The following is a 26,656-nucleotide window of genomic DNA, read 5'->3' on the forward strand; positions in this document are numbered from 1 at the left end:
CATTGTAGCTGAGGACCAAATGTTTTCCAGAACTTCTCTTCAGACTGCTTTGGTGCATTTCATACAGCACAAGAAGTCATGGTAACTGTTGCTGCCATCCATCACTATGCAATGGCCTGTCAGGACAGGTCCATGCTTTATCTTCATCTCTTCCTTAATCCTGTTCAAGGGCAATTTTCAAGAAAAAAATAATTTCAGAAGCTCTCAAGGCAAAAGAAGAGGAATTGGATCATACAAGGAAAAAGAGTAAAGCTGTTCCCTCACCTCAGGTTCTTCGTCTCATTCCCAAGAGTCTGTAACCAAATGTACAGCTTCTCCACCCAGTGATGGAGCAGTTAATTTCTGTAGAGAGTTTGTTCACTGAAGATTTTCATAAATATTAAAAGTTCTGCACAAAATCTATTCATCTCTTGAAGTGGAAGAAATTCTTCTGTGCTTGCGGTATATCCTTTCAGTATTTTCTGAAGTACAGGATATTACAGACTGCTTTTAGCACCTTGGAAACTAAGTTTGAACAGACTGTTGTTGTTTTGCTGTCAGTAAGAACGCTTTGTGCAACTGCTTTATCTGCTATACATTCTCCTCTCTTGTTTTTCCTCACCTGGTGATGTAATTAGTTTTGAAGGCTCCTTGAATTATTCAGTGCACATTTAGGGAACTGAGTTGACTACAGGTTTAAATCTCATATTCTTTCCATGTCAGCGGAGGTCCTCAGCCTCACAGCCATATTCCCATCTTCATCAAAATGGCTTTCCTCCTGACCGTTGGTTCAGCCAGATGGGTGCATGGACTACAGGGCAGAGCTTCCATAAAGGCAAAATTGCCATGAGAAGACATCCAGTGTTTCTCCATGTGATGGCCTCTGATTTTCGAATTAGCCTATTTACCTGAATGTTTTCTAACACTTCACAGAGAAAGCAGGAAAGAGATGACAAAAACTGTGGGTATAGCACAGCACAGTTGTGTGAAAAGAAGAGAGTGGTTCAAATTCTGGCCAGTTTCTCAAAGACTCAGGGATGGACATTTGTCAGAGGATACCCAAAAATGTATCAGGCTGTAAAGCCAATGTGGTTGGCAGATCACTTGCAAGAAATGTGCTTGTTTATTTAATAAGGATTTCTGCTACTGCAGAAGTTTTCTTCAAAATGTAGCAGCTCAAGAAGCAGTTTGCTGGTTTGATCGTTATACACTTGTGCAAACTTCTAGAGATATTGCAGAATTTGGCAGAGTTATGCTGTGCTCATTTTCAGCTGTGCTTTTTGCAGCTCTGGCAGAAGTTTTTGTCTGGAAGTCTTTGCACAGTATTTCACTTATTTAAGAATAAAGGTAATTTGCAAATAATTGTTCTGTACATTGGTGTATACATGCTCTGTATGCATCCTTGCACTGAACTCTTCAGAAAATGAGAAAGCTGGACTGAGGCTTTCATACTTTCAGTTCTGTCTGAGAGCAATAATCCGTATATCCATTCATACTGTAAATGCCTGTATACCCTGTTATCCAAGGCTGAAGAACTTTTCCCTTCTGCAGTACCTGTAGAGACTTGCTATTAGCTGCTTGGAAATTAGTAGCCTGGAAGTATGTGACCACCCACAGGTGGGCTTGTATGCACAACCTTCCACTTGAAGATAGAAAAAGAAGTTACTTCCTAGTAGTCAGAAGTCTTCAAGATGCATGACCACATGCATGTTTATTTTCTTTCTGCCTTACTCTCTCATTCAGCATCTCCTGTTCTTGAGATGAAGTGACACTGAGACTTTCTGCTCTGTGTTGCTCTGAATATGAGGGAACACAAAATGTGAGCGGACCTGTGGGTAAAAAGTATTGGCCTTGTCTCAACTGACAAGAAGTATGAATATGCACCAGCTGGACTTGCATATAGACTGTATATCTCAAAGAACTCGGGTTACTGGAAGAGTGTCTATCTGAAGCGTAGGAGGCTGCAGTGTTGTCCTAGGAGCCTTCAGAGATTTCGCCTGCCAAAATGCTCTAGACATGCACCTGTAAAAGGTGGTAAAAAGCACTGAACATCTCAAGCATGAGTTGCTGTCTCTGATTTTTCTGGAGATTCTTGTGCAGCAGCTGTAGGACCTGTGAAGAGTTGCATCAGAGAAAAGGAGGTTTGCATCCTATATGGAAAATAATGCATTTTGACTGCATTTGGCAGAAGACGCCTTCTTGTTGTGCGACTTGGCATTAACTCAGCGCAAGGGAGTCGTTAATTTTTTCTCATGCTCCTAGTCAAAATTAATTGCTGTTTTAAATAAACCACAATTTATTTCTCAGTTGAAAATGATTGTAAAACATGTGCTTATCAAAAGGTCACAGCTTTGTCAGCATTAAGTGCAGTTTTATCTGCAATAACATTCATTTATGTAAGAAAGCTATCCCTATTTCTTATTTTTATCAAATAGATTAAATCCCAAGGATAGCTGCACTCTGATATAGTGCGGGCTTTGCAGAAATAACTGTAGAAATGAGGTCGTATCCTCTTTTTTAATTACAATTGTTATTTATTCCTGCAACACAGGAAAAAGTTACAATTCTAATCAGCTAAAATCCATGCTTAAGAAGTCAGAATAATCAAAGGCAGTGGAAAAACTCTTTGGTAACTGTTTTTCAAAGGAAACTATCTGCATTATCAGAGCAATAGACTCAGTGAATTACAAGGTAGGGCAATGTAGAGGCAAGGGAAAGTTGCTTATGAGATGCTTCTTTTACTTGACTTTCTTATGTTCTGCTTCTTTTAAAACTAGAGGCAGAGTCATTAAATACTTTGTGATCTTTAGCTGTAGTGAAACAAAACTGTATAATATCGCTGGAATGTAGGCACTTGCTGAGTTAATCCCGTACCCACAGCAGCTGTGCTCTGTTTCCTCTGGGGAAGAAAGGACTTTAGGTGGAGACGATGCCAGTGTCCTATCCTTGAAGTATTTGATTACTCTGTATCTAGTTGGTATCCTGAAACTTGCCCTGCTATGTGTCAGTCAGCACGTTTATCCCATGGATGTCAAGACACTAGGGCAGAGTCTACAGGCTTGGTGCTGGGAACATCGTGTATAGGCAGCTGGGAGCTAGGCCCTGCATGCCCTGACTCTGCAGCTGGATTTCTGGCTTGGGTGCAGCACTGTGCAAAAGCAGCTATTCAGCTTCGTGACCAAGCTGCTAAGCCTGCAAAATGGCTGTATTGCATCACATGAACTGCCTCTGAAAAAGCAACCGTTGGCACAGCAGTACGCACAGTGTGGTCCCTGTCCTACAAGCCTCCTGTCCACGTGGTTGTTTTGTGAGTAGTCTCCGCAGACAGGTCTGGTCTGGTGTGGCACACCAGCTGTGCTTGGGCTTGCCCGTACTCCGGGGGATGTCTGAGTCGGGTCACTTCCGGCTCAGGGATCTCTGTGTAGTGGTCTAAACATGTCCAAAGATGCATATTGCAAACTACAAGTTTGCATTAGTAGGCATTTTTTGTGTCTGTCTTCTAAATGTACAGCTGCTTGGATTTCCTTGTTAATTGTACTCCTGTAACACCACAGTCACCGTTAAAGTAGGGGAGAGATTGGTATAAAGGTCTGTCATGATAGCTTTCATTAGAGATGCAGATGGCACATATTAGACATGCTTGCTAAGAATAAATGACACAAACTCAAATGTTAAAGCTCTCTAGAAATACAAGAAGTTTGATGGTAAGATGAAAGAAAGTAAAAGGACATTCTAAAGTCTAGTAAACTTGATTCCCTCCCCCCCCCCGCCCCGAGTTATTAAACGACATTGTAGCTTCAAGTTGCTACGTTAGTATCAAAGTATCACTATTAAAAGCGTCATCAGTTTTTACATCATCTAATAATTCAGTTATGTTTTTATTTCAGATGTTGATGAATGCCTTCAAGACAGTGATATTTGCCTTGGAGGAAACTGCATGAATACTGACGGGTCTTACAAATGCACTTGTCCAGATGGTTTCCAGCACATAGCGAATAGGGGATGTCAAGGTATGAAATAGCTATAAAAAATACCTGGATCATTATTATAAATGTGCAAGTTTGTAAGCATAACTTGTGATAGTCACAGATCATGCTAAGGAAGAGAAGCTCATTTTATTTACCATTTGTAGTACTTTCTTACTCTTCTCATTTTATATTACTCTCTCTAAATATATGCTGAGAAATTATTTCCAGAGGCTGAAATCTCAGCCTTCATAACTTGAAAGATAATCTATATTAGAACTAACAGAGATACAGTGCTGCATTTTCCCAAATCCTGGGCACGTTTATCTTGACAGAACCTTCTATGTTTGTGAATCAGTAATGTAACAGAAAGAGCAGTGTAGTTAGTGTCAAGTCACATCAGATAAACCTCTTTCACCTCTAAAACACTTGCAGTGCTTTGTGGAGGATGGGTGGGGAGAATGTGTTATCTGGGGCTGAGTCAGCATTGCCAAACCCAGAAAAATACTTCCTCACTTTTAGTTCTGAACGATCCCAGCTCCATGTTGGCACAACACCCAGGCATGCCTCACAACTCCCTTTTGCCATCCATTTTTATGAGACAAGAACCATGGTATTAGAGCTGGAAAGCGATAGCGTGTTCGTGCTCTAAATGACTGGAGAACCAGGAGACCGGACTTTGCTTTGGCTGCTTTCTTATGCACAGTTTAGACTTGAGCTGAAAGACTGTATTCCAGCTGATCTGTGTTTGAAGATCTTGTGCAACCAACAGTAAATTCCCTGTAGAAGTTCTGAGTATTATATGTGACTGCTTTCTAATTCAAAAATGTTGCATTCAACATAGGGAAGTACTGTATTAGACCGTGCTTTAGTAGATAAAAGAGAATTGATCACACGCTATAAATCAATGCCAGCTTTGATACCACTCTATTCTCTTCACTCCACTGTGTAAAGTAGTAGTATATAGGCTTCATGTTTTAAATGGATAAATATAACAAAACTGAAAGCATTTATGAGCCAAGTAAGGGACAGACAGTATAGACAGTAATTTTAACAGAAAAATGTGAATGAAAATTGGAAATTATTTCAGGTAAGAGCGCCACGCTTGAGAAAGAAGACCACCAACACTGAAAAATAACAACTTGCTGTAGAGGGGAGTGAAACTGCTTGAGAAATAGCCAGAGCAGTATCAAAACAAGTGGAAGAAAGGAGGAGTTGATACAATGAATACTGACAAGTTAGAATAGCAAAGAATTAGACACAGAGAAAGAACATAAAGGGAGATCTTTGGCTAGCAGAATTAAGTATGGTTAGACTTTTTTTACTGTACTGACTACTTGTTGTTAAGCTGCTACAGGATGCAATAGTAGAATTTTTATTTGTCATAGATGGAAATCTCCAGTATATTTTCTTGTCCTGTATTTTGTACTGGACAAAACTAGCCATACTTATATCATAAATGATGACTTCTTTACATTTCAACAGTACCTTCAGAATATTTTAAGCAGCAAACAAACTGAGACATTTTTAAATGACTGAAAGTTAGTTCTATCAGAGTTCTGTAATAGCAAGAAAAAACATAAAATTTTTGAGAGAATTCACCTGGAGAGATTAGGGGCATGGTAAAAGATCCAGATAATAGGCCACTAGTGCAGAGTGATCTTGATCACATGGTATGCTGGGCATGAGCAACCAATATGCATTTCAATATTATATATTGAAGAAGGAATCTCAGTCATGCTTGTAGAATAGTGGACTTCCTTCTGGGACGCAGTCACTGAGAAGGATTTAGGGGTCAGAGACAGTCAGCTGAATATGAGCTTCCAGTGCAACCCTGTGGCCAGTAGGACTAATGCACCCCCCGGAAGATTGAAAAAGCAGAATATCCAGCAGGAGTGAGCCAGGTTTGTTTACCTGTATTTTGCACTGATACAACTGCTATTGGCACATTGTTGTACACTGACATTCTGGTGCCCACAATTCAAAATGGACGCTGATCAGCTGAGGAGAGTTCAGAGATGAACCCAAAAAAGCTGACAGCCTGGGGGAGAAAGGACTGAATGCTTTTAAACTGTTTATTTTGTTGAAAAAAATGAGGGGTGACTTGATCATAGCCTTATTATCTTCGGAGGAAACCATAATTGAAAAGTAGAGAGCTATTGAATTAAACTGGCAAATTTATCACAGAATGCAGTGTCTGCAAGTTGAATCTGACCTAGACTAGAAATTAGGAACATGCGTTTTGGTAAGGAGCAAAGTTGAAAAGACTCCAAAACATTAGAAAGTGTGCAGTTTGCTCTTTCAGATGAATTATACTCTTATCTCCCCAAGATTGTTAATTTTGTTTTCCTGTCTTTTAATACATCATTCTACCTTGTGTAATCAGCTGTTTTGGTTTCCAGTATTTTTCTGGCAGTTTTAAGAAACGTGGCAGCTTAGTCTTGAGAACAGTGTGCGTCCTGAGAAGGTACCGTACTGTCCTTGTCATTGCTGATCTCCCACCTTACCTGACTTTCAGAGAGCTTCAGGAAGTATGTCATTGGCCTGCATTTACTGTGAATTCAGAGAAGACTTGATACATGTAGGCCAATGGCATCCTGGCCTGTATCTGAAATAGTGTGGCCAGCAGGAGTAGGGAAGTGATCGTGCCCCTGTACTCGGCCCTGGTGAGGCCGCACCTCGAATACTGTGTTCAGTTTTGGGCCCCTCACTACAAGAAGGACGTCGAGGTGCTGGAGCATGTCCAGAGAAGGGCAACGAGGCTGGTGAGGGGTCTGGAGATCAAGTCTTAGGAGGAGCGGCTGAGGAAACTGGGGTTGTTTAGCCTGGAGAAGAGGAGGCTGAGGGGAGACCTCATCGCTCTCTACAACTACCTGAAAGGAGGTTGTAGCGAGGTGGGTGTCGGTCTCTTTTCCCAAGTAACTAGCGATAGGACGAGAGGAAACGGCCTCAAGTTGCACCAGGGGAGGTTTAGTTTGGACGTGAGGAAAAATTTCTTTACTGAAAGAGTGGTTAAACATTGGAAGAGGCTGCCCAGGGAAGTGGTGGAGTCCCCATCCCTGGAGGTATTTAAAAGACGAGTAGATGAGGCACTTGGGGACATGGTTTAGTGGACATGGTGGTGTTGGGTTGACAGTTGGACTCGATGATCTTAGAGGTCTTTTCCAACCTTAATGATTCTATGATTCTATGTAGGTGTTGTGTGAAGCCCAGCGCACTGACTTTTCCCTGTGCACCTCATACAGATACTACCCTTCCCCGAGCTGCCTCTGTTCTTTCCACATATGTACCATGACTTCAGGAGACTGGCCTAGAAGGTTTACACACAGGATAGAATCAGTCTGTGTCTAAAGAAAATTCTATAATGGGTGTCATGGGTCTTGAAATAATGGTACTGAAATCATAATTTCTCTAGTCTATTAAAATTATTGTCTTCTTTGATGCATTTTGTATGGTTGTAACAATGGCCAGAATCTAAGCAATGAAAGACATAGTTAAGAATAAGAAATTCTAGTATCTGTGATGATGGATGAATGAGCCTTGTGTAAGTTTTGTTTCTAAATCTGTGTTTGATCTCAGCATGGTATTGAAAACCTCTTAAAAGCAAAATACAAAAGTACAATTACAATGTGAATGGTAATTCATCTAAAAGTGGTACCTTCTTAATGAATGAATGGAGTCCTTAAGTTCTGATGGCAGGTTTTGTTGGTAAGATGAGACATTGATCAGAAAGAAATGCTTGTTTTTCAGATTCAAAAGTAAGTTTGAAAGGCAGCGTTTGAAAAATGCTTTCTAAGTTTAAAAAAAAAAAAAGCTATGATGACAAACTCTTATATAGCAACCTTTTGGGACCATTCCCATTCCCCATTGGCAAAAAAGAGCATTTGGCTTTAAATTATGTAAAATCATCTTACTGGGAAGGATGCAACTCCAGACCTGCTGGTAACAGATGGAGCCAGATGCACAAGTTGACCAGCATGCAGCAATCAAGCAACAGTGAGATGGAGCCATCTGAGAATTCCCCTAACGCAGAAGAAATGTTGGCTAGTATGGAGCTTATACTGACACCTCACAAATCACTCTCATCTGCTCATCCTCATCGCAGAGAGTGATATAGTGAGAGTATGATGCTGCAGAACATACTGATGCCTATACAGAGTTTAAGAATGATCCCAGAAAATTTGGTTACTCTGGAAAATGAGCCCTGTTTACATAGCTATTTCCGTAGCTGGTAGAAATAAAAGCTACTTTTAAGACTAATTGAACTTTGGCTTAACATTAAGGGTATGATGATTTGCAAAGCTGTTAATGTCTCTGTGTTTTCAGATATCAATGAGTGTGAGAGATCTGACCTCTGCTCACCTCACGGGGAGTGTCTAAACACGGATGGTTCCTACCAGTGCATATGTGAGCGGGGCTTTTCTGTGTCTGCAGATGGCCGAACATGTGAAGGTGAGACAAGTCACAATAATGCATTCCCATTGGTTTGCTGTTTATTAGTTGGGCGAGAAAAGTAGTCAGTTTGGATCTAATACCCCAAAACCACTATTAACTCAGCAATCTGCCACCTAAGGGCCCTTTGTCCTTTTTTCTCGTAAATGCACGGGGTGCTGTGCTGCTGCTTGAATCCTAAGAAGTGTAACAGGAAATTCACAAAATGGGCAACGTAACGGAGTTGATGTTTGTTACAAGCTGTGTTTTACTTTTCTTGATTTTTAATAATTTTGCTATCTTAATATTGGATTGTATTTTTTTGAGCAAAAGAAATCAGTGAAAAAGAAGGAATACTAACCTAACTATGGCAAACGATGGCAAAGGAGGGAATGATATTCTTATGTTGATATGTGAAACCAGTGGACATCTGTAATAATATGAAAATCTATTCATAGATGGGAAATTATTTCTATCTTATAGCAAGGGTGGAAGGAATAAATATATATAAAATGCATGTAAAGTGAGTTTGGAACTTAGGCTTCTGATAAGTTTCAGTGGGTAAGACCTTCCTGCCATAAATATTTAGGATTATTTAATTTAAAGCTTGTTAAGTGCGTTAGCAGCAAGCCTGAGCTGCCTGAATGTTCTCATTGCTGTGTGTAAGACAATAGAACCTTGCTTGTCGGACTTCTTTTTTAAAAAGATGCGGATGAAGCATCCATACAACAGCAGTAACTCCAGTGAGAAATTGTAGTAAAATGCTATCTATGGTAGAACCTCAGGCATTTTGAAATGGCAGAAACGGAGTAAATAGCAGTAATTAGATCTTTACAGTGCTAAAGCCAGCTTATTCTTCATAAGTGTATGCAGGTATGCTTATACGGGTATTTTTCAGATAAGGTTGTAAAAGCTACTCCAGTAATAACACTGGTGAGAAACACCAGCCAGGAGCCTAGAATTTAGGTGTAACTAGGGTTTTTATTTGGTTATAACATGAGAATATATCCTGTTGCTAATGGAATGCACGCACAAGCAGGAGAGCTAGTGATGCTGCTCTCCTGCACTGGATTTAAAACAGGCTTGTGCTCAATGATAGCAAGAAGATATGTGGCTTTGTGTAATCAGTGATGCTGACAGAAAACAAAAATTGCCCTAACTGGATGAAGAATGGCTGTTCTTCTGGATGAGAGGACTGTTCAAGACAAGAAGCCTTGTGGGAAAAGTTCAGAAGGGGAAAAAAATTATATGGTGGTAGTTCGGCACGATGCATGCAGAGGAGGAGCACTGAGCAGATGATAGCTCAGTGTTAAAACCTACGGGTAGTGGATCTCGCACATCCAAGAAGTAAGCAAGCTGTTCTCTAGCCCAAATTACAGGCCAGTAAATCCGTATGGGATCAGTTTTCATGGGCCAGCTCTTCTCATAGTTCACTTAGGGATAGTGAAAAGGTGCTTCCTTCAGTGGAGGAGGTGTATCAAAACTTCTGTCTGACTGTTGCATTTACTCCCCCTACTTTTACCAGAGGAAAAACAGCATTACAGCATTATTATTTGAGCTGGCATATAACCTGCCATATAGTTAGTAATATAATATCTAATGAAGTGAAATACACTACTGGCAAGAATAGTTATGCTGATGTAAGGGAATAAGTGCTGTATATTTAGATACAGCATGACATCAAACACACTATTTGTGTTTTTTATTATTACTGATAACTAAAAAAAAATCCTGCAGTATTTTTGGTGCTTTTTCCTCTCTAAACATTTACCCTATTTTGTAATCATGGCATAAGTTGAAAGGAACATTCTCTTACTGCCAAGACAAAAGCCTGGTCAAGTAGGCTAGAGAGAGTGAATCTGAATAACTCCAGTGATTGATGGACAAGGCAGTATTTTGTGATTTCAAGTAATGGGGATAATTCCAAAGCATGTTTGTGGACTCTTTTGGCAGCATGTATACATTTCACCCAGTGTTTAGGAAGGATATGGTTAAATATCTTCAATTTCTGTGCAAGAAAAGTAGTAGCAGGTGTTTTGCCTCACTGTTGAGCATAGCTAGGAAAAAAAAAAGTGGTCAGAGAAGAATGCAGCCTGCTCTTAGAAACCAAACACTTTATTCCAAACCAACATTTATTAACCTTGTGAAATCAAACTCTCCGAAATTAAAAAAGGCAGAACTGAATAGAAACACAACTTCAAAAAAAAAAAAAAAAAAGTTGGTGGCATCTAATTTTAGGGGATGTACCAGAAACAATGAGCCCCTCTGTCTGGATCTCTGACAGTTAATAAAGTAGCACAGTTCCCAGGGAAGAGTTACCATCACATATGATGAAGTAGTACAAAGTTAATCTCCATTAGAACAAAAAAGCCAAACTTCTACTAAATAGAAAAAGATGAAATCACAAGATCTTACTTCCAGGATTGAGAGTAGTTTTGGAACTTTTTAATGAAGAATAAAACAACAAGTACAAAACCAGTTGAGCGTACTTCACAAGTAATTGGTGGTGTGTATGGAATACAGATCAGACTTTATATTCAGCACTTGGAAAAGTATTTTAATAACTTGGCGAAGCAAGGGTACTTCTAGTCTTCTGAAGCAGCAGCACTCCTTTTCTACCACGATTAGTTTCTCCATTCTGTCATTTTAATAAAAACAATTCTAGAGTTGAAAACACTCATTTAAAGGGATGGTGTCGGTGTTAATATTTGTAGTGGTGTCAGCTTCATGCGAAAAAGCAAGACGAAACAAAAGGATCAGAAACAAAAGGAACGTGTGACATTCCAGGTACTGAGAAAGGATGTGGCTTCCAGCCGCAGAAGCTACTGTTCTTTACACTAGGTGCCTCTGTGAATTTACTTCTAGTTAAGTGAGTGAGAGTAACTGTTTATACCATCAGAGAAAGAACCTGAGGAAATTTTGCTGGATTTAGACGCCTCTCTGTACCTGGGGAGCAGATTTTCCATATCTCCAGACTGTTTTTGTACGAGTTTGACTCGTTTTTTTTTTTTTTAAAGTCAGAAACAACAACAACATAAAACATTTAAGAACCCCATGTGGTTCAGTTCTGGTATGGAGTTTTTATGGCCATTGGCCAAAGTAAACTGAACAGCTGTGGAGACTGTGTCTTCTTCCAAGGTGTAGACAAACTTTTGTTGTAGTGGTGACATTCCACTGCTGCCTGGCCCCAAGCTCAGCAATTTGGCTGCGCCAGGCTCTCTGAACAGGAGGCTCTCGGAGCGCTCCCTAGCTCCCCGTCAAGCTCTCTGGGGTTTCTGTAAAGGCAGTGTTTTACCCAGTTGGCTGCTAGTCAGCTGTGTTGGCAAAACCTCAAGTTAGAGGTTCTCTGATGCTTAAGTCAACACCATGCCCCAAGCACCTCTTCTGTCTCCGTGTCCAATCCCTTATGTCTCTCAGTGGCTCCCTCACTTTTCCCCTCTCTCTGCTCCCAGCCCTGAGCTTCACTGCCTGCCTCAACAGGCACTCCAAAAAAACTTACACGTCCCACCAGAGCTCTCCAACCTCTGCTTCTTCCTTTCCCCTCACTTACTGTCTTGTATCCTGTTCTCCTTTTCTTGTCCACCTATCTGAGCCTTTTGGATGCTTGCACGGAGTATCCACAGATCATTCTGTGATCAAAGAATAACTTACAAATCTGTACACAAAGATGCTACATTGTCCATCATTTAAGAAGTCTGAAAATCAGGAAAACAAAGAGCCGAGCTGTGAACAGTGCAAAACTGTTACCTCTGCCACCAAAGACATTTTAAGAGAGTAGATGTTTGCTGTAGCTGCACATCACAACCATAATTCTGCCCATGTAGGGAAGACAAGGCAGCTTAAGGAAAAGGGTATGGTAAATCTAGGACGCCTTTTGGGGCAGAGTATTATCTGTTACATGGAGTAAATTTTATGCAGTAGACAACTTCACGGCTTCACCAAATCTCTGGTTAAATACTGAAGTAAGAAAGCTCAGGCTTCTGCCAAACATAGATACAAGTATGAATCTCCAGGGTATGCCCCTGAGAGATACCTTCTTGTTTCACGATGAGTTTCACAGACTTCACCAGCCTTCTCACATTTGCTGATAGAGGTGTTTTAGGGCATCAACTACTTCTTACCTGGACGCTGGCTAGAGAAGTAAGAACACAAAGGTGAAAACAAGAATCTCTCTCTTACCTGCATCATCGCAATGTTGGAATGACCATCCAGCATTACTGCCTTTAGATGGCCAAAGTCTTTATTCAAATATTCATTTTTCTAATTTTCTCATGACAGTGATTTTCATGTATGGGTGTTATGGGCAACCCTGGAAGTCTCAGAATCAGAGCTCTGTTCCCCTAAGCACTGTGCAGAACTGTCCTAGGAAACAGTTCCTCTTCCAGACACTTTGCCATGTAAGTAGATTTCAGTGAGACTTAAATATCACGCCTGAGGTTAAGTATGCCTTCATCTTGTTCAGGTTGGCAGAAAACAGGAACATGGTGTTGAGCTGAATAGGAGTGCGCTTGAGTGCACACATGTTTTGCCTTTCTTTAGATCCTGATGATGTTAGATCAAAGGAGTTTTGATTAAAGCAGGCAGCGCAGAGTCATGGATTCTAAAACAGGTCGTAATTACAGAGAACTGCTTTAGTCACCATATAGACATAGGATACACTAGTTTCATATTTAGTTTTTCCCCTTGCTTTGTCTCCATATAGCAAGAGAATCACCGATTACAAGCCTCATGCTTTACAGGGTGATTAAAGAAACAAATGCCCTTTCCGGCTGTAAAGCAGGAGTCCTCTGAGTGAGCTGTCTAGACAAGGAAAAATATGTGGTGCTTGGACCTTCTCCGTAATTTGCCATACACTGAAAGATCCAGTCATGTTCAGACTGTGTACTCTTTACAAACAAAACTGTCCTCTGTGGCTGTATTATATACTAAATTAGGACACTTGCTACAATCACAAGTTTTGTTTCTGCAGCTTTTCAGTCAATGACCTTAGTTTACCTTTAGAGAACCATCTGCATGATCCATTCGCCTGTTTCCTTTAACATTTAGTTATTAAGTAAGAGAAATACTGTAATTTAGGTAATTCTGAAATCCCCGGTTGTAGTCTCTTCTGTCTAGGCTTTTAACAGAGTAACTGTCCTGTGGCTCAGGAACTCTTGTTATTAAACTATAGGTGGCCACTGAAAATAAAAAACGCTGCGTTATTGTCTGTTGTCTTAAATTCCTGGCTGTCAATCCACCATTTTTTACTCATTTTGAATTACCTTTCTTAACTTAACAGGATTTTCCAAATAAGGGAGAGAGTATTCAGATTTTTTGACCAGATACGTGAAACTCTGATGATCATATGAGAAAATAAGATATGTTATGCAGGTATAATGTGCAGCAGCAAGAGGGAGGGACCACAAAAACACAACCATAAAGAATTTGTATCTTCTTTCTCCCAGTAACTCCATATGTATCTTTTTATAATTCTGTCATTATGGTGACTGGAAAAGGAAAGGATATCAAAGGTAATACTTGACCTTTCACCTTTGGCAGTGTATTTAATACAGATATATATTTCTTACTCTTACTGCTGAATTAATTCTACTAGGGAGAGCTTGTGGTAGATTTCAATAAGTTCAGTATGCAGAAACCACCCAAATACTCATATTCAGTTCCTTGAGAATAAACATACTAGCTATTGTATTCTTTGCCAAATACAAATAACCCTTTCTAAGATAAATTCCTTCAATATTTTTCCTTTGTTTAATAAATCAAGCCATAAAAAGCGTTAAAGCCTTTACTGACAAAACCAACAAACCAAATAAATTATTCTGCCAGTTCCATCTGCAAGTACTTTTTTTTTACAATTATCAATTTTACTCATGTCTCGTAGATTTCAGTGTATGTAGTACATACAGTTTTTGCATGAATTCTGTGTTTTAGCTGAAGGTTGTTAACCAGTGGATCAGTTTAGTAGGAGAAGAGGTAAGTTTTCCATCACTTAAACATCCTAAAGTGAAATTAGATGCCTTTCTGAAAAAGATGTTAGAATTCCACAACTTACAAAATTTGCCAGAGACAGCTTTTTAACCTATTTAAGAGGTCAGGCTACATGATGTGGATAGTCTCTTCTGGCCTTAAAAATCTACATACAGTTCTAAACCTGTTCAAACCCCAGCCACAGCAAAGAGGAAAAGACCCCCAAAAAGCCTCTCCCTGAGGCAGACAGAAGCATGCGTGGATGAATTTAGGCACTTGGGGAGCAAGAGGGCCGCACAACAGGTAACCTGTTAGGGAATGTGTGAATGGTAATGATGTGCTGCTCAAATTTGGGTAGCCTGGGGAGCTGTGACCATGTGGTTCAAAGACCAAGAATTCCTGTTCAGCTGAGCGTAAGACAATTTAAAAGTAAAAATGTCTTTGCTCGGTGAGCACTGTCACAAGAAGAATGAGGTGCATCTTTGCTGACTTTTCTAGGCCTTTGTTTGACACAGCTGTGAACAGCTGGAGGAGTAGACAGGACTGTGTTTGAGCCCTACTCTCTCCTTTCAGAAAGACACCAAGCAGCAGCGCTGCTCACCTGTTCAAAGCAGCCCTCTCTCTGTGGCAATGCAGGATTCAGTCCTGCCAGCCCTTCAGTTCGGTGAGTGCCCTAAGGCCTTCACTGGAGGTAGAATAATGGTAGGATCCATCACATGAAGGTCTACTCTAATGTGCAGAATTAATGATAGTAGCTAGCACCCAGCTAAATCAAAAGCGATTCACTTTATTCACCATTTAAAATGTAATTTCCCCTGAGACACAGTGCAGAAGGTAACTCCAAGCGGACAGCAACCTTACTTCACAGTCATAATGATTTCTAGGAAAGAAGTGTAGCAATAATTTCTCTGCTTCAAACTGCAGAGGAATTTAGAAGGCAGAAGGTACTAATCCTAGCATCCTGGCAGGTTCCCAGTTTCAGTTAATGTTCTTCCTCCTGAAAAACACACCATACATCTTTAATGACCACAGATGGTCAGGGCCTTGGGTTTAGGTCTTACGTTGAGCGAAGATAAAAACAATACATTCCTAGCACTTGTAATACACTTACAGAAATAAACCACATTCTGCCACAAGTGGCTCTGCTTCGTTATAGGCTGATGGGCAGCCGAGTCAAAGAGACTTACTCATGCAAGTGACTCTTACTTGTAAGGCCAGCAAACCACAAATGGGAGCTACAAATGAAAGGGCAAGTACGGAAAGCAATTAGTAATTAGTTCACCTACCTGAATAAGATTATTCGTATGTGTAACTTTACAGGATTACAGCCAGAAGGCTCAGTCCACAGATATTTACCACTTACACATACACCGTGAAATTATTTTCTGTGCCGAGAGCCAGAATGAGATCTGTGCAGCACTTCCGCCCAATGGATGCAACCATCCCCTTGAACTCTTTTTGTAGGCACAGTGGGTTCAGTTTCACACACGTTGTTGACTCTATAATGCTACACTGGCAGAATCTGCAAGCCAGTCAGCAAGATGGTCATGTTTAAACTATGTCTTACTCTGTAGTATGTAGCATCATGCTGTGATTGGCAGGTTTGGTGAAACAGATGGGAGACAGTTGACCAAACCCGTTGTCTGACAGAAGATATTCCCTGTGAAGTTAACACTGAAACAATTTCTTAAATTGTACGTGTGCTTACATTAAAATTTTGTCTTGTCCTTTGTGTTTTCCTTCCCAATGTATAGAGGGACATCCTTGCATCTGTTTGCAAAAATGGCCCGTCTGTTGTTTTTCTGCAGTCTTCATGAACGTCTGCCTTTGATTGTCACACGGCCTGTCTGACGTTAAAATTCTTCCTTGCAGATGTTGATGAATGTGCGAATGGCACAATATGCGGCAGTCACGGGTTCTGTGAAAATATGGATGGCTCCTACCGCTGCCTCTGTTACCAAGGGTATCAGGACCCACAGGATGGGCAAGGGTGTACGGGTGAGTTCTTAGGTGCAAGTACTCATTCCTGCAAGGTTCTAGTGAGCAAAAAGCGGCATATGAGCAAAATGCATTTCTTCACAAGAACATTTTTGTTTTCCGTTATGTTTTGTTAAAGTTGTACCACTTACTAGTAAAATAAGGTTGAGCTGTGCTTTACTCACTGAACTTTGTGCCAGATGGAAACTTAACTGTGTATCCGTTTAATGAGAACCTGTTATTAGGATTGAATGGAAACCAACAGCAAATAAGCTGAGCCACTCATTTTCTCTCTTCAAAAAAAAAAAAAAAACAAGAAAACCCACTATTTCTGCACGTCAGGACCATTCACAAATATAAATCATAACAGATTGCATTTAATACTTTAGCCTATTTAAATGCAACATCTGTTTAGTCTCTTAGCTGAATAACCAGAACTCTGTACTACCCCCTACAGGAAATAACGTCTGGCATGTGGTACAGCCAGTCTGAATTAGATGGCACACCTCCCTAGGCACATCGTATTTGAACAGTTTTTAACATTGGCTTTGAGCTCCAGGAAAGACACCTATCACCATGAAAAGATGTGAGATTTTTGTAGGTGTGTAAATACTGCACTTTTCTCTTGTGAGTATTAGGTTTCCAGATCTGTTGTTCATAGTGATGGTTGGACCTGAGATCCATCTGAGGCAGCACAAGTTTCTAATATAAAATTAATACCAGATCAAGGAAAGGTATTCATTAAGCAATTTCTTCAAGCCAGACTCAGGATGAAACACATTTACCAGGAAGAGAGTCCTGAACGGAATACCGAACAGAGAGGAGGAGTTAGAAGTTTTACAGAAGTGTTTGTATGTGTTTTCTAATATATTAAATAGTTTTACTACAAAATTCTTTATGCCATTTGGCACTTAGCTTGCAACATACCAATGTATATTTTTGCATACAGTGACTTTTCACGGATGAAAACAAATGAAGCAAAGAAGGGTGGGGGGAGAGGGGAAGAAAGCAAAAGCTGGTGTGAAACTAAATTTAATTTTGAGTTGCCAGTGAAGTGGTTCTGCATCATAAAATAATGTCTTAGGTTTTTTCCTTGTAAACACTATATAAAATACTTTTATAAATTTTTATGTCAGTTATCTACCAAAACAATTTTAGGAAAAGGTAAGTCTCTTTAGCTCCTGGCCAGGCAACTTTCCCCAAAGAAGACTTATTCCTTGTGACAGGAATCCAGCAAAAAGATAAAGAAAAATCTAAGTAAAAGTGCTGAGCAAACCGCAAGTTAAAATGCATATTTATATAAAAATACACAAAAATCAACATTCAGTCATATGACTAGACTTTCATTCTTGCTGGATAAGAGGTAAAAAGGATAGAACGTTGCCCCACAAGTTATACTTTAGACCACACTCAGTTACAGAAATTTCTGAATTGTGATATGCAAATTGTAATTTTCAGATTCTGTCATTAGTAGACAAAGTAGATTTTCAGAAGTAAACTTTAGCAACTGAAAAGAGAGTAAAGTTAAGTGATCCCGACAGTATTTGGTAACCCTTGTTTAAACAGCAGACAACTCTCCCATCAATCAAAGAAGCATTTCAGGGTAGACTAGTTAGCAGGTATGTGGAATCCAAGTTAAAAATATGTGGGGTTTTCTGGGGAGAGGAAATTTGCAGTGTTTTGCAGGGGTTCCCTGGGTGACCTGGGCATAACCCTTGTGGGTTCCAGAGCAGCCTGTGAGGCCGTGCATACGAGAGGTGGCGGTGGGGCTGGGGAATTCGCTGTTCAGTGGATGTTCACGAGGAAAATGGGATTTTGAGGAGAAAAGGGAATTCTCTTTTCATAGTGCAGTCTGAATCGCACCAAAACCTATTCATTTTGCTCATTGAATTCAGTGGAAGTCTGATAATAAAGAAAGTTAAGAAAACAAATGAGATGAGTCTGAATCTTAAATCCCAAGAAAAGGGTACAAAGAAAAGCAAGTATTTAAAAATGAGAGAAACCCAAAAAAAACTGACAAAAATGAAAGCCAGAGTTCCAGTCTCCAAGCAGCACCTATCAGCACCAATAGTCTATAAACTGTACTGTGGCTTTCAGGGGCCTTTTTTTCAAAGGACCGACTACTTGTTTATGAATCCACTTAGGTATTAGTGAGGTTTTAATCCTTCCCCAGAGATCACATCTGTAATCTGGCAGACAATATTGGCACAGGTACTGCAGATAAAAGAACAAACTGTCAGTAATGGGTCTGAATTGATTTATGTTTTGGATTTTTTGCCCAGATGTGAATGAATGTGAAATGCTGAGTGGAGTATGTGGCGAAGCCCTCTGTGAAAATGTTGATGGTTCTTTCCTGTGCCTGTGCTCTGATGAAAACCAGGAGTATGATCCGATGACCGGACAGTGTCGCTTCCGCACCTCACCAGGTAAAATGCCAGTGGATTTTTGCATGCTTGGCATGATTTCCACTGCATATGTAACCAAGGGAAAAGTAAAGTTGGTTTAAATGCTGGTGTTGCTTTAACTACAACAGAAAAATTTAAAACTTTGTCGTCTTGAAAGTGTGTGCGTGAGAAGAGGTGTTTCTAGGATGGAATATCTTATCAGTGAATCATTAACAGTAAAAACATAGCAGAAACACCTTCTAAATTTTGTATGTCAACAGACTTGGCAGCAATAATGAACAGTTACAGTAGTTAAGAGTAAACAATCTCTTGTTCGCTGTACTGTAACAATGAAATGTGATACGGAATCAAGTCTATGGCCTGGGTGATTTTATTTTTTGTTCAAATTTTTACAAACACCCACCAGTATGCTTGGACAATGTTTAAGGGAGCATATGATTAAAAACAAAATTTGTATATAGCAGTATCCTCTTAGCATTATCTAGAACTAACATAAGTCCTCAGAAAAGGTAGTTGGGAAAGCAAAAAGCCAAAACACTGAATTGTTGTCGGTCTCTTTGAGTGCCTTTCTGAGTGCCCTTGCCTGTTTTACTCCATCTTTTGTCCTGTTTTTCCTAGTAGTCCATTGTACTGTATTTGTGAGCTTCTGTTATCAGGTGTTTCGGGTGTTGCAAATATTACTGGAAATACACTCATTAAAAATGAGTTTAGGACTCTTAAAGTTGCCTCCGCATTTCTACACTGATCCAGTTTGGAGAAAGGAACAAGCCCGCAATAAGGAGCAACAGAGTACAAGAAATTAAGGGATTTACTTGCACAGCTTTTTTTTTCCCCTCCAGAATGCAAATCTTGGTATTTTTCTTATTTTGTTCTTACGCTGCAGGCTGATCTAGCTTCCGGAAAGCTTTAGAATAACTGGCTGTAGTGCCAGGATACAGACTCTACAGCTTACAAGGCTGTGGCTGTTTTCTCCTATTACTCATGGTTTTTCAGACTTGTAAACAAGGTTGAAATATCTGTGATCTAATTGCAACAAGTATTTAGATCACTGAATGTAGCGCTCACCAGCACTCAAGAAGTTGCCTGTGAAATATCATTAACAGCTGATTGACAAACTGAAACCTTTGCAAAATCTTGTGAGAATGATTCAGGCTTACAGGAGCTTGTTTTATAAAGAAGGAATGAAAAAAAGTAAGATGGCTGAGGCCTCCATTCCTGTTTGCAAGGAAAAATACTGCAGTACCTTTCCACCATGAAGCAGATTAGCTTAAATACCCACTGATGATAACTGAAGTAGCAACATTTAAAATTCTTCCATGAACTTATGGAAGAAGAGCATTTAAATTATGTTATCAAGATTTGCCGATGTGAATGCCATCTTCGTTTTGGTACTGTGAGGAGGTAGTACTTGAGAGAAGTCAGCTACTTGTTGAAGCAAAACCAAAGCTAAAGAAATTAGCAGAGGACCTGAGCCCATGTAAAAAGAAGTCAGGTCCAAGGAGCATTCAAGGACATACCCAAACATTACTGTGGGGAGGCAGGGGATGAAAAACCCAGTGTGGCTGATTGTACTGTCAACAGATGAATAACTCTACTGTCAGTACTAACTCCATTTTGTTGTCACCAGTGAACATAGCTTTACTGTGGTCAGTTTGGAAAGAAGCCATTCTTCCTTCCCCTCCAGCCTTCATCAGGCCCTAACAAAACATGTTTCAGCTTTGACTCTTCTCTGATAAGGTCATCAAGGAGGAAGATCTCACACAGGAGACCAGATTAGGACCCAGTGAGATGTACTTTACACCATGTGCTCTTGAATAAGGAAAAATGGCAGTACTAGGAACAGAGATCTTGCTATTTATTCTCTTACTTTTCTTCCAAAGTAAAGGGAGGAAAGTACTGTTGTTAGTTCTTCTTAAAAAGGATTCTTGCTTTCCTGTACACCCTGCAGCCTTGCTGGTTTGTTTGGGTTTTTTTCTTTTATCAGTTGGCTTCTGTTTCTCCAGACCTCAGAGACTGACCAGTCAAGTATTGACCAGTCAAGTAATGACACTGCCCCATGTACCTCTGGATTTGACATTTCAGGAGCTGACAATACACACTTCATTCTTCTACATCTGCTCACTTTGCTTATTCCTATTTTGTTCTGGGAACCAATGGGTGGCCCTCGTGCAGCTGTCAGTTCAAGAGGGAACAAAACCAGTCTTTTCCTCCCCATCTGGAAGTGGCATAAGCCCCATGTGCTCACGGCAGGATGAGCAAATAACAGTTATGTTGGTTTGCCCAACAATGAGTACTTCAGCCTCCCCCGAGACCAGCTGTGGCATGATCATATAGGAATAGCATGCTGTCTCCCTGCGAAGAGCGATGGCATAGCCGCACATCCTCTGGCTTTGACAAGCCACATACTCGAGCCAGGCGTGCTGAGAGCTTTGAGAGCTCCTGCGGTGCATGTGGACATCATCTGTCAGCATTAGCTTGCATCATGCCTATTTTTAGAAAGGAGGAATTTAGTCTGCATTATCCTGTTGCACATATCTATAGTTCAGTGTGGTTTACTCAGCTTTTGCTTATTTCTCATTTTGTACTTTTGTGCATGAAGAAATGTTCGTCCACCTCTTATCAAGTGGAAATAGGTGAAGATTGTTCAAATGTTACTTTAATTTGGGAACTTTTTTGCATGTGGTTAAAGGCTGTTAGCTTCGTGGAATGGGGCGTGTTCACACTTTTCTTTACTTGCCATTAGGGCTCTAATATAGATTAGATTTCCTTCTATTTAGATTTCACTTGGTGGACATTCATCTATTGTTAGCTGTGTCCTGAAACAATCCTCTCAGTGAATGTATTGGGAATTCTAGCCCATATTGTCATGTTCCAGTAACAGACCAAAAAAAGTAATTGTGCAAGGTTTGATTGTCTTATTCCCCTCCTCTCTGCCCTGCCGTTCACAAAATGTAGCAAATGCTTCAGAAGGAAGAAAAGATAAAGGAGGAAAGAACTCTCTTTTGTGTTAGATGAAACTTGGCTGTTATACATCTTTGTACCTAAGAGAGGAAAAAAAATGCCTGGTTTGGGTTAAAGTCTTCTCATTTATTCTTTTAACAAGATATATAAAGCCATTTATGATTGATTTCTAGCAAGTACCAAGCTGAATGCAGTTTGAGTAATAATCCATATTAACATGGTTTCAATTGTTTCTACATAAGAAACAATTTGAGGCTGCCAAGTAACATTTTATAAATCTGATCCGAAAGCTTCTGGAAGGCTAGAAATTTGGTGCCTGAGTACAAATTCTAAATTTCCTAAACTTTAAGGGCTTTCTAGATGTTAAGACTTTAAAGGAAACTCTTCATATTTGTATTGTTTTTTTAGTGGCAATATGTGCATGGTTTTCTAAGGCAAATAACGATCTGAATTTCAGTCATCTATGAACATAGTCTTAGATATCATTTTTAAATGTGCATCACTTGCCCTAATCCCTGAATTGTACATATGCATGTACATGCATGTACATTGCACACACACACGTTAGGTGTTGTAGCTTGCCACATGTGGAGCCAACTGAGAAATCTAAACAAGTACACCCTGACAATAGCCACGTAGCAATCTGTTTTTACCGTCTTTTTGAAAATCAGGTTCTGAAAGTGTGTGTTACTCAAGCTGTTTGCTCAGAGTCACCGGAGTCTTTGCTGAGGTTTTAGAAGTCATGAACTTGTAATGATGATTTTTCTCTTTAGCAACCACCTTACTGATTCCACCTGTGAATAAGAGGCGTCGGTACACAGTTGCAGTATTTAAGATTCCATCAGTTCTATTCTATTCCATCAGTTCTATACGTTTTGGTTTTTTCAGATCATAGTTACTAACGGGCCACTATTTAGGCAAATATTTAAGTGTACGCTGAAGTCTAAGCATGTGTTAATATCCTGATTACCCAGTGAATCCTATATCACTAATGCACATCTTTGCATCAAACACATGCTGAAGCATATCGTTGGATCAAGGTTACGCTAAGGTATATAAATCTATTTCTAATAAATACTTCAGAGTTCAATCGAGCAGCAACTATACAGAATCTCTCTATAGGCTGTTAATAGAACAGTCATATCAATGAACTGATAAAATTACGTTCCTTTACCAGCATGCCTTCGGCAGAGAGACATTGTACATTTTCTAACAACAAAAAACCTGAAATAACGATACAAAAAAAAGTATCCATTTCCTATCATATTTTGTCAACATACCTAGTGAAACCACTTTCAAAAACAACCTGTTTACGAAATGGTTAATAATGTATGAGAGAAATTACAAGCTTGTAGACACAGACTGGTCTTGGTTTAAAAAAAAAAAAAAAATAAAAGATTTGTGTCTCATTTGCTTTCCAAACATTCATGACGCCTGCTTGACTAACCCTCAGTCACAGCTGTGTAAACAACAGAGTTTTAAGCTGCTGAACAGATAATGGGAGGAGAAACCAACACATCATATGTAAAATGGGAATAAACAATGACATGATGAGATTGTCTCCCCTTCCTCCCGGGGCAACTTCTGGTGTTCTTTCTCTGGTAAACAGCGTGAAAACTGCCATGCTTTTTCTCCTGTTGAAGATTTGGCTTTGATTCGGTAAGACAGATGGCAAACGGCCAAGGAAAATGTATAATTTGTAGCTAAAGTACTGGGCTCTCACCTTGGAATAACAGATTTAGTTCAGTTGCGTTTCTGTGACACATGATAGCCTTAACATAGTTCCTATTGGATAGCAGCTGATACCACAAAACCACCGCACTTTATGAAATTCAGCGCATTATGGAAAATTGTAATTATCTGATGAGGGGAGACCACAGGTTAAACTAACAAAGATGAAATAAGCACTCAGCTGGGTGTTTCCTTTAATGTACAACTTAGTTATATTGGCGAAACAGCAAAGGAAAGTTTGCCTTGTAGGTGGCAACATTGTACTAAATTTGAATAGAGGTGTCTGCCAGCCCCTCAACCTCCCAAAACAGAAACAGTCACTTTTCTGAGGAAAATAGAAATAAATCCAATTGTCTGTTTGGAATTAGAAGCCAAAAGAACTATTACACACGTTCATACTACTGAAGTGCAATAACAGGCAATCCATACTGGTATTTTTAAACCTGCTTTTCTCAAACCCAATCTAATATTTGCATGTTTGGTAAAACTGCCTTGCCCCACTGCTTGGGGGAATGTGGGTGGGCAGGCATAACAGGCTTGAGGTAACAAGAGCTGGAGTTCATTGAATTCCTTCAGCATTTGTTGGACAATCACTATCTTCAAGCTCCCACCTCACAGCCATTATTTTTTAAGTGGATGGGATTAGAAGAAAATCCATCCTATAATTGACATAAACAGGCTGAGCTTGACCTCCAAGAGACAACCAGAGGCGGGCAGATGAGGTGGTCAAGTGAACTTGGCTCTCCCAGGTATGCCAATACTTGTAAGTGGGCCAGCCTTAAACTCTTTCTTGAAAAGAAAGCTTGAAAAAAGCTACAAGGCAAACAAAGGTAGTTTATACGCCACAACTCTTTGGGTCTTACTAATCTTCTAGCATTATGAAATGCGCTGTCACTCAGGAATAAAATAAGGTTTTTATTCCTGCCTGGATACATGCGTTACCTGAGAAATGTCTCCTGCTTGCCATATTGTGCAAGAGCCCGAGTAGAAATGAACGAAATCTCAAACAATGGAAAAATCAGCCAACATGCAATAATTTTTAGTAGGTTTTTGTGAATCAGACATTTGTTAAGTGCTAAGCATAAAGAATTTCCCAAGATAAAAAGGAAATAAACTAGTCACCTCAGGATTTATCTATCTTAAGTTCCTGAACAAAGTTTTGGTTTTGATTAATAAATGTGAGTATTTGTAATTTTAGAACTCGGTTACCTTATGGACGGCCTATGAAAAGTTTTTCGTATTGATCAAGTGTGAATAACAATTTTATGTGATAGTTCCCACTTCTGAGCTCTTGATGAGAATTTTTGTGGAAGTGCAAGGTCAAATAGACAGAGGTCTGCAAACATAGGTATTTCTTTTCAAACTCGCTTCTTGGTGTACTTTAGGAATATTGCTTTAGAAAGGTCTTTGTCTATTAATAGGGTTTTTTATTGGATCTATGGGAGAGACTATTTTGCCTCCAGTGCCTATAAATATGGTGAGAGGACCTACTCAACTGCTAAAGGCAGAAAATCTGACTTCTTGGCTGGATGCCTATTTTAAAGTAAAGCCTATTTTAAAGTAAAGCCCAGAGTCAGTTAACTTGACATCTGCATCATATTCCTCTGCTGACTGTGGAGTCAGTTAGTTCCTTTTGCAAAAATCATAAAGGGCCTTGTTTTCAAGTGTGGAACATGCTTTTTTCCCAGTCAAATTAAAAGGGGCTGGAAATGTTCATTCTTTTGAAAATCAGGCCTTTTCAGTTTGTGCCTTAGCTCCTTTATCTGTAAAATTAGGTTGTAATGTTTGCTCACCTCTGCGAAGAGCTTCAAGCTTCATACATGAAAAGCACTGTGTCAGTAGTTGGGCACGGTAGTTAGATAGTTGAGCATGAGACCAAGTAGTTCATGCATTGCTTAAAAATGAAAGAAGTAGAAACATGAAGAATCCCTTTGAGGCCAACTTGGAGAACAGCTCTGAAAAAGTCAAAGGAAGGTTATAAACTTCCATAATTCTTCCTAAGAACAAAAAAGTTAAACCAAAATTTGTACTTAACCATTTTCTTCCCTGCCTGACAATGCTGCTCTAGACTGTGGTGAAACAGGTACTGTGGCTCTCCTGATTCTCCCGTAAAACTGATTCATTTCACATGTCATCTTCCATGCTTTGTTTTCTTTTTGCCTTTAGAATTACCAATAGAGGCTGATCAACATGAAGATGGAAAGAAGGAGTGCTACTACAATCTGAACGATGCTAATTTCTGTGACAATGTGCTTACATCCAATGTAACCAAACAAGAATGCTGCTGTACCTTGGGTGCTGGCTGGGGTGACAACTGTGAAATCTTCCCATGCCCTGTCTTTGGAACTGGTAAGAGGAGGCCTTCTGCCCCTTTGCACACTCTCAAAGCGTTGTGTTTGTGTTAACAGTAATCTGCTTTGCCTTCAGAAGAAGGCTTGCCCATTAAATCCCTTATTCTGTAGTATTTAGTCATGACTTATCCATGGGAGACTTCCACGGAGGAAAAGTTAATAGGAATATTTCATACCTGGTGTAAATCCATTGGCTTCACTGCAGTTACCCTAGGGATAAAAACAGCCTGTTACTGAACAGCATTATCTCCAACTGATTTTAAACAAAGATGGATTCTCACAGAAGCTTTTTCCAGATGCTATGGTAACATGTTAGATTTTTTCCACAAGCTGGAAAACAAAGGTAAGCATTACAGTGGTTTTGAGTCTGCAGCTATTCTTTGTAATGTTGTTTCCACAGCACTATGAATTACTGATATATATTATGATGTTATTTTCACATTTTGTTACTGAACAATTCAGTTAATCATGTTGTCTGCAGACCATTGTTTAACCTGTAAATATTAAATTAGAAAAACATAGCCATATGATATTTGTCACAAATATTGAAAATGGCACTTGAAACATAAACAGTGATGGCTGAAATTCAGAATCCAGCTGGAAAATAATCATGTAAGAGAGAACATGTGTAAACTTTTTGAGATTAAATGCTAAAGATTACTTTTCACACAAATGTATCATCATGTTTAATTCCTGTTTTAACTGTACTTTAGAATCAGTGAAACTGAAACGAAATGCGTTATGAAAAGAGCCTCTCTACTTGGATAGATTTATTTGATTCTGTATCGTCTCCGAGACACTTCAAATAATTTCCCGCTGTAATCCACACCATGTTCTCCTGTTGCAGTCAATTACTGTTTTTCCTGCATAAGGACTGCAGAATGTGGACAGG

General features: G+C 39.7%; 1 protein-coding gene across 8 annotated transcripts in view; it reads left to right on the top strand.

Annotated features, from left to right (window-relative positions):
• LTBP1 (latent transforming growth factor beta binding protein 1) overlaps positions 1–26,656 on the top strand; it is a 208,315-nt gene that overhangs the window by 157,300 nt on the left and 24,359 nt on the right. For all 8 annotated transcript variants that reach the window (XM_076334287.1, XM_076334289.1, XM_076334288.1 and 5 more), the window contains 5 exons: positions 3,867–3,989; positions 8,271–8,396; positions 16,212–16,337; positions 18,599–18,742; positions 25,580–25,762. In XM_076334287.1, coding sequence (XP_076190402.1) covers positions 3,867–3,989; positions 8,271–8,396; positions 16,212–16,337; positions 18,599–18,742; positions 25,580–25,762 — 702 coding nt within the window. The remainder of the gene's footprint in view (positions 1–3,866; positions 3,990–8,270; positions 8,397–16,211; positions 16,338–18,598; positions 18,743–25,579; positions 25,763–26,656) is intronic.

This window comes from Aptenodytes patagonicus, chromosome 3, assembly GCF_965638725.1.
Source record: "Aptenodytes patagonicus chromosome 3, bAptPat1.pri.cur, whole genome shotgun sequence".
Taxonomy (NCBI): Eukaryota; Metazoa; Chordata; class Aves; order Sphenisciformes; family Spheniscidae; genus Aptenodytes; species Aptenodytes patagonicus.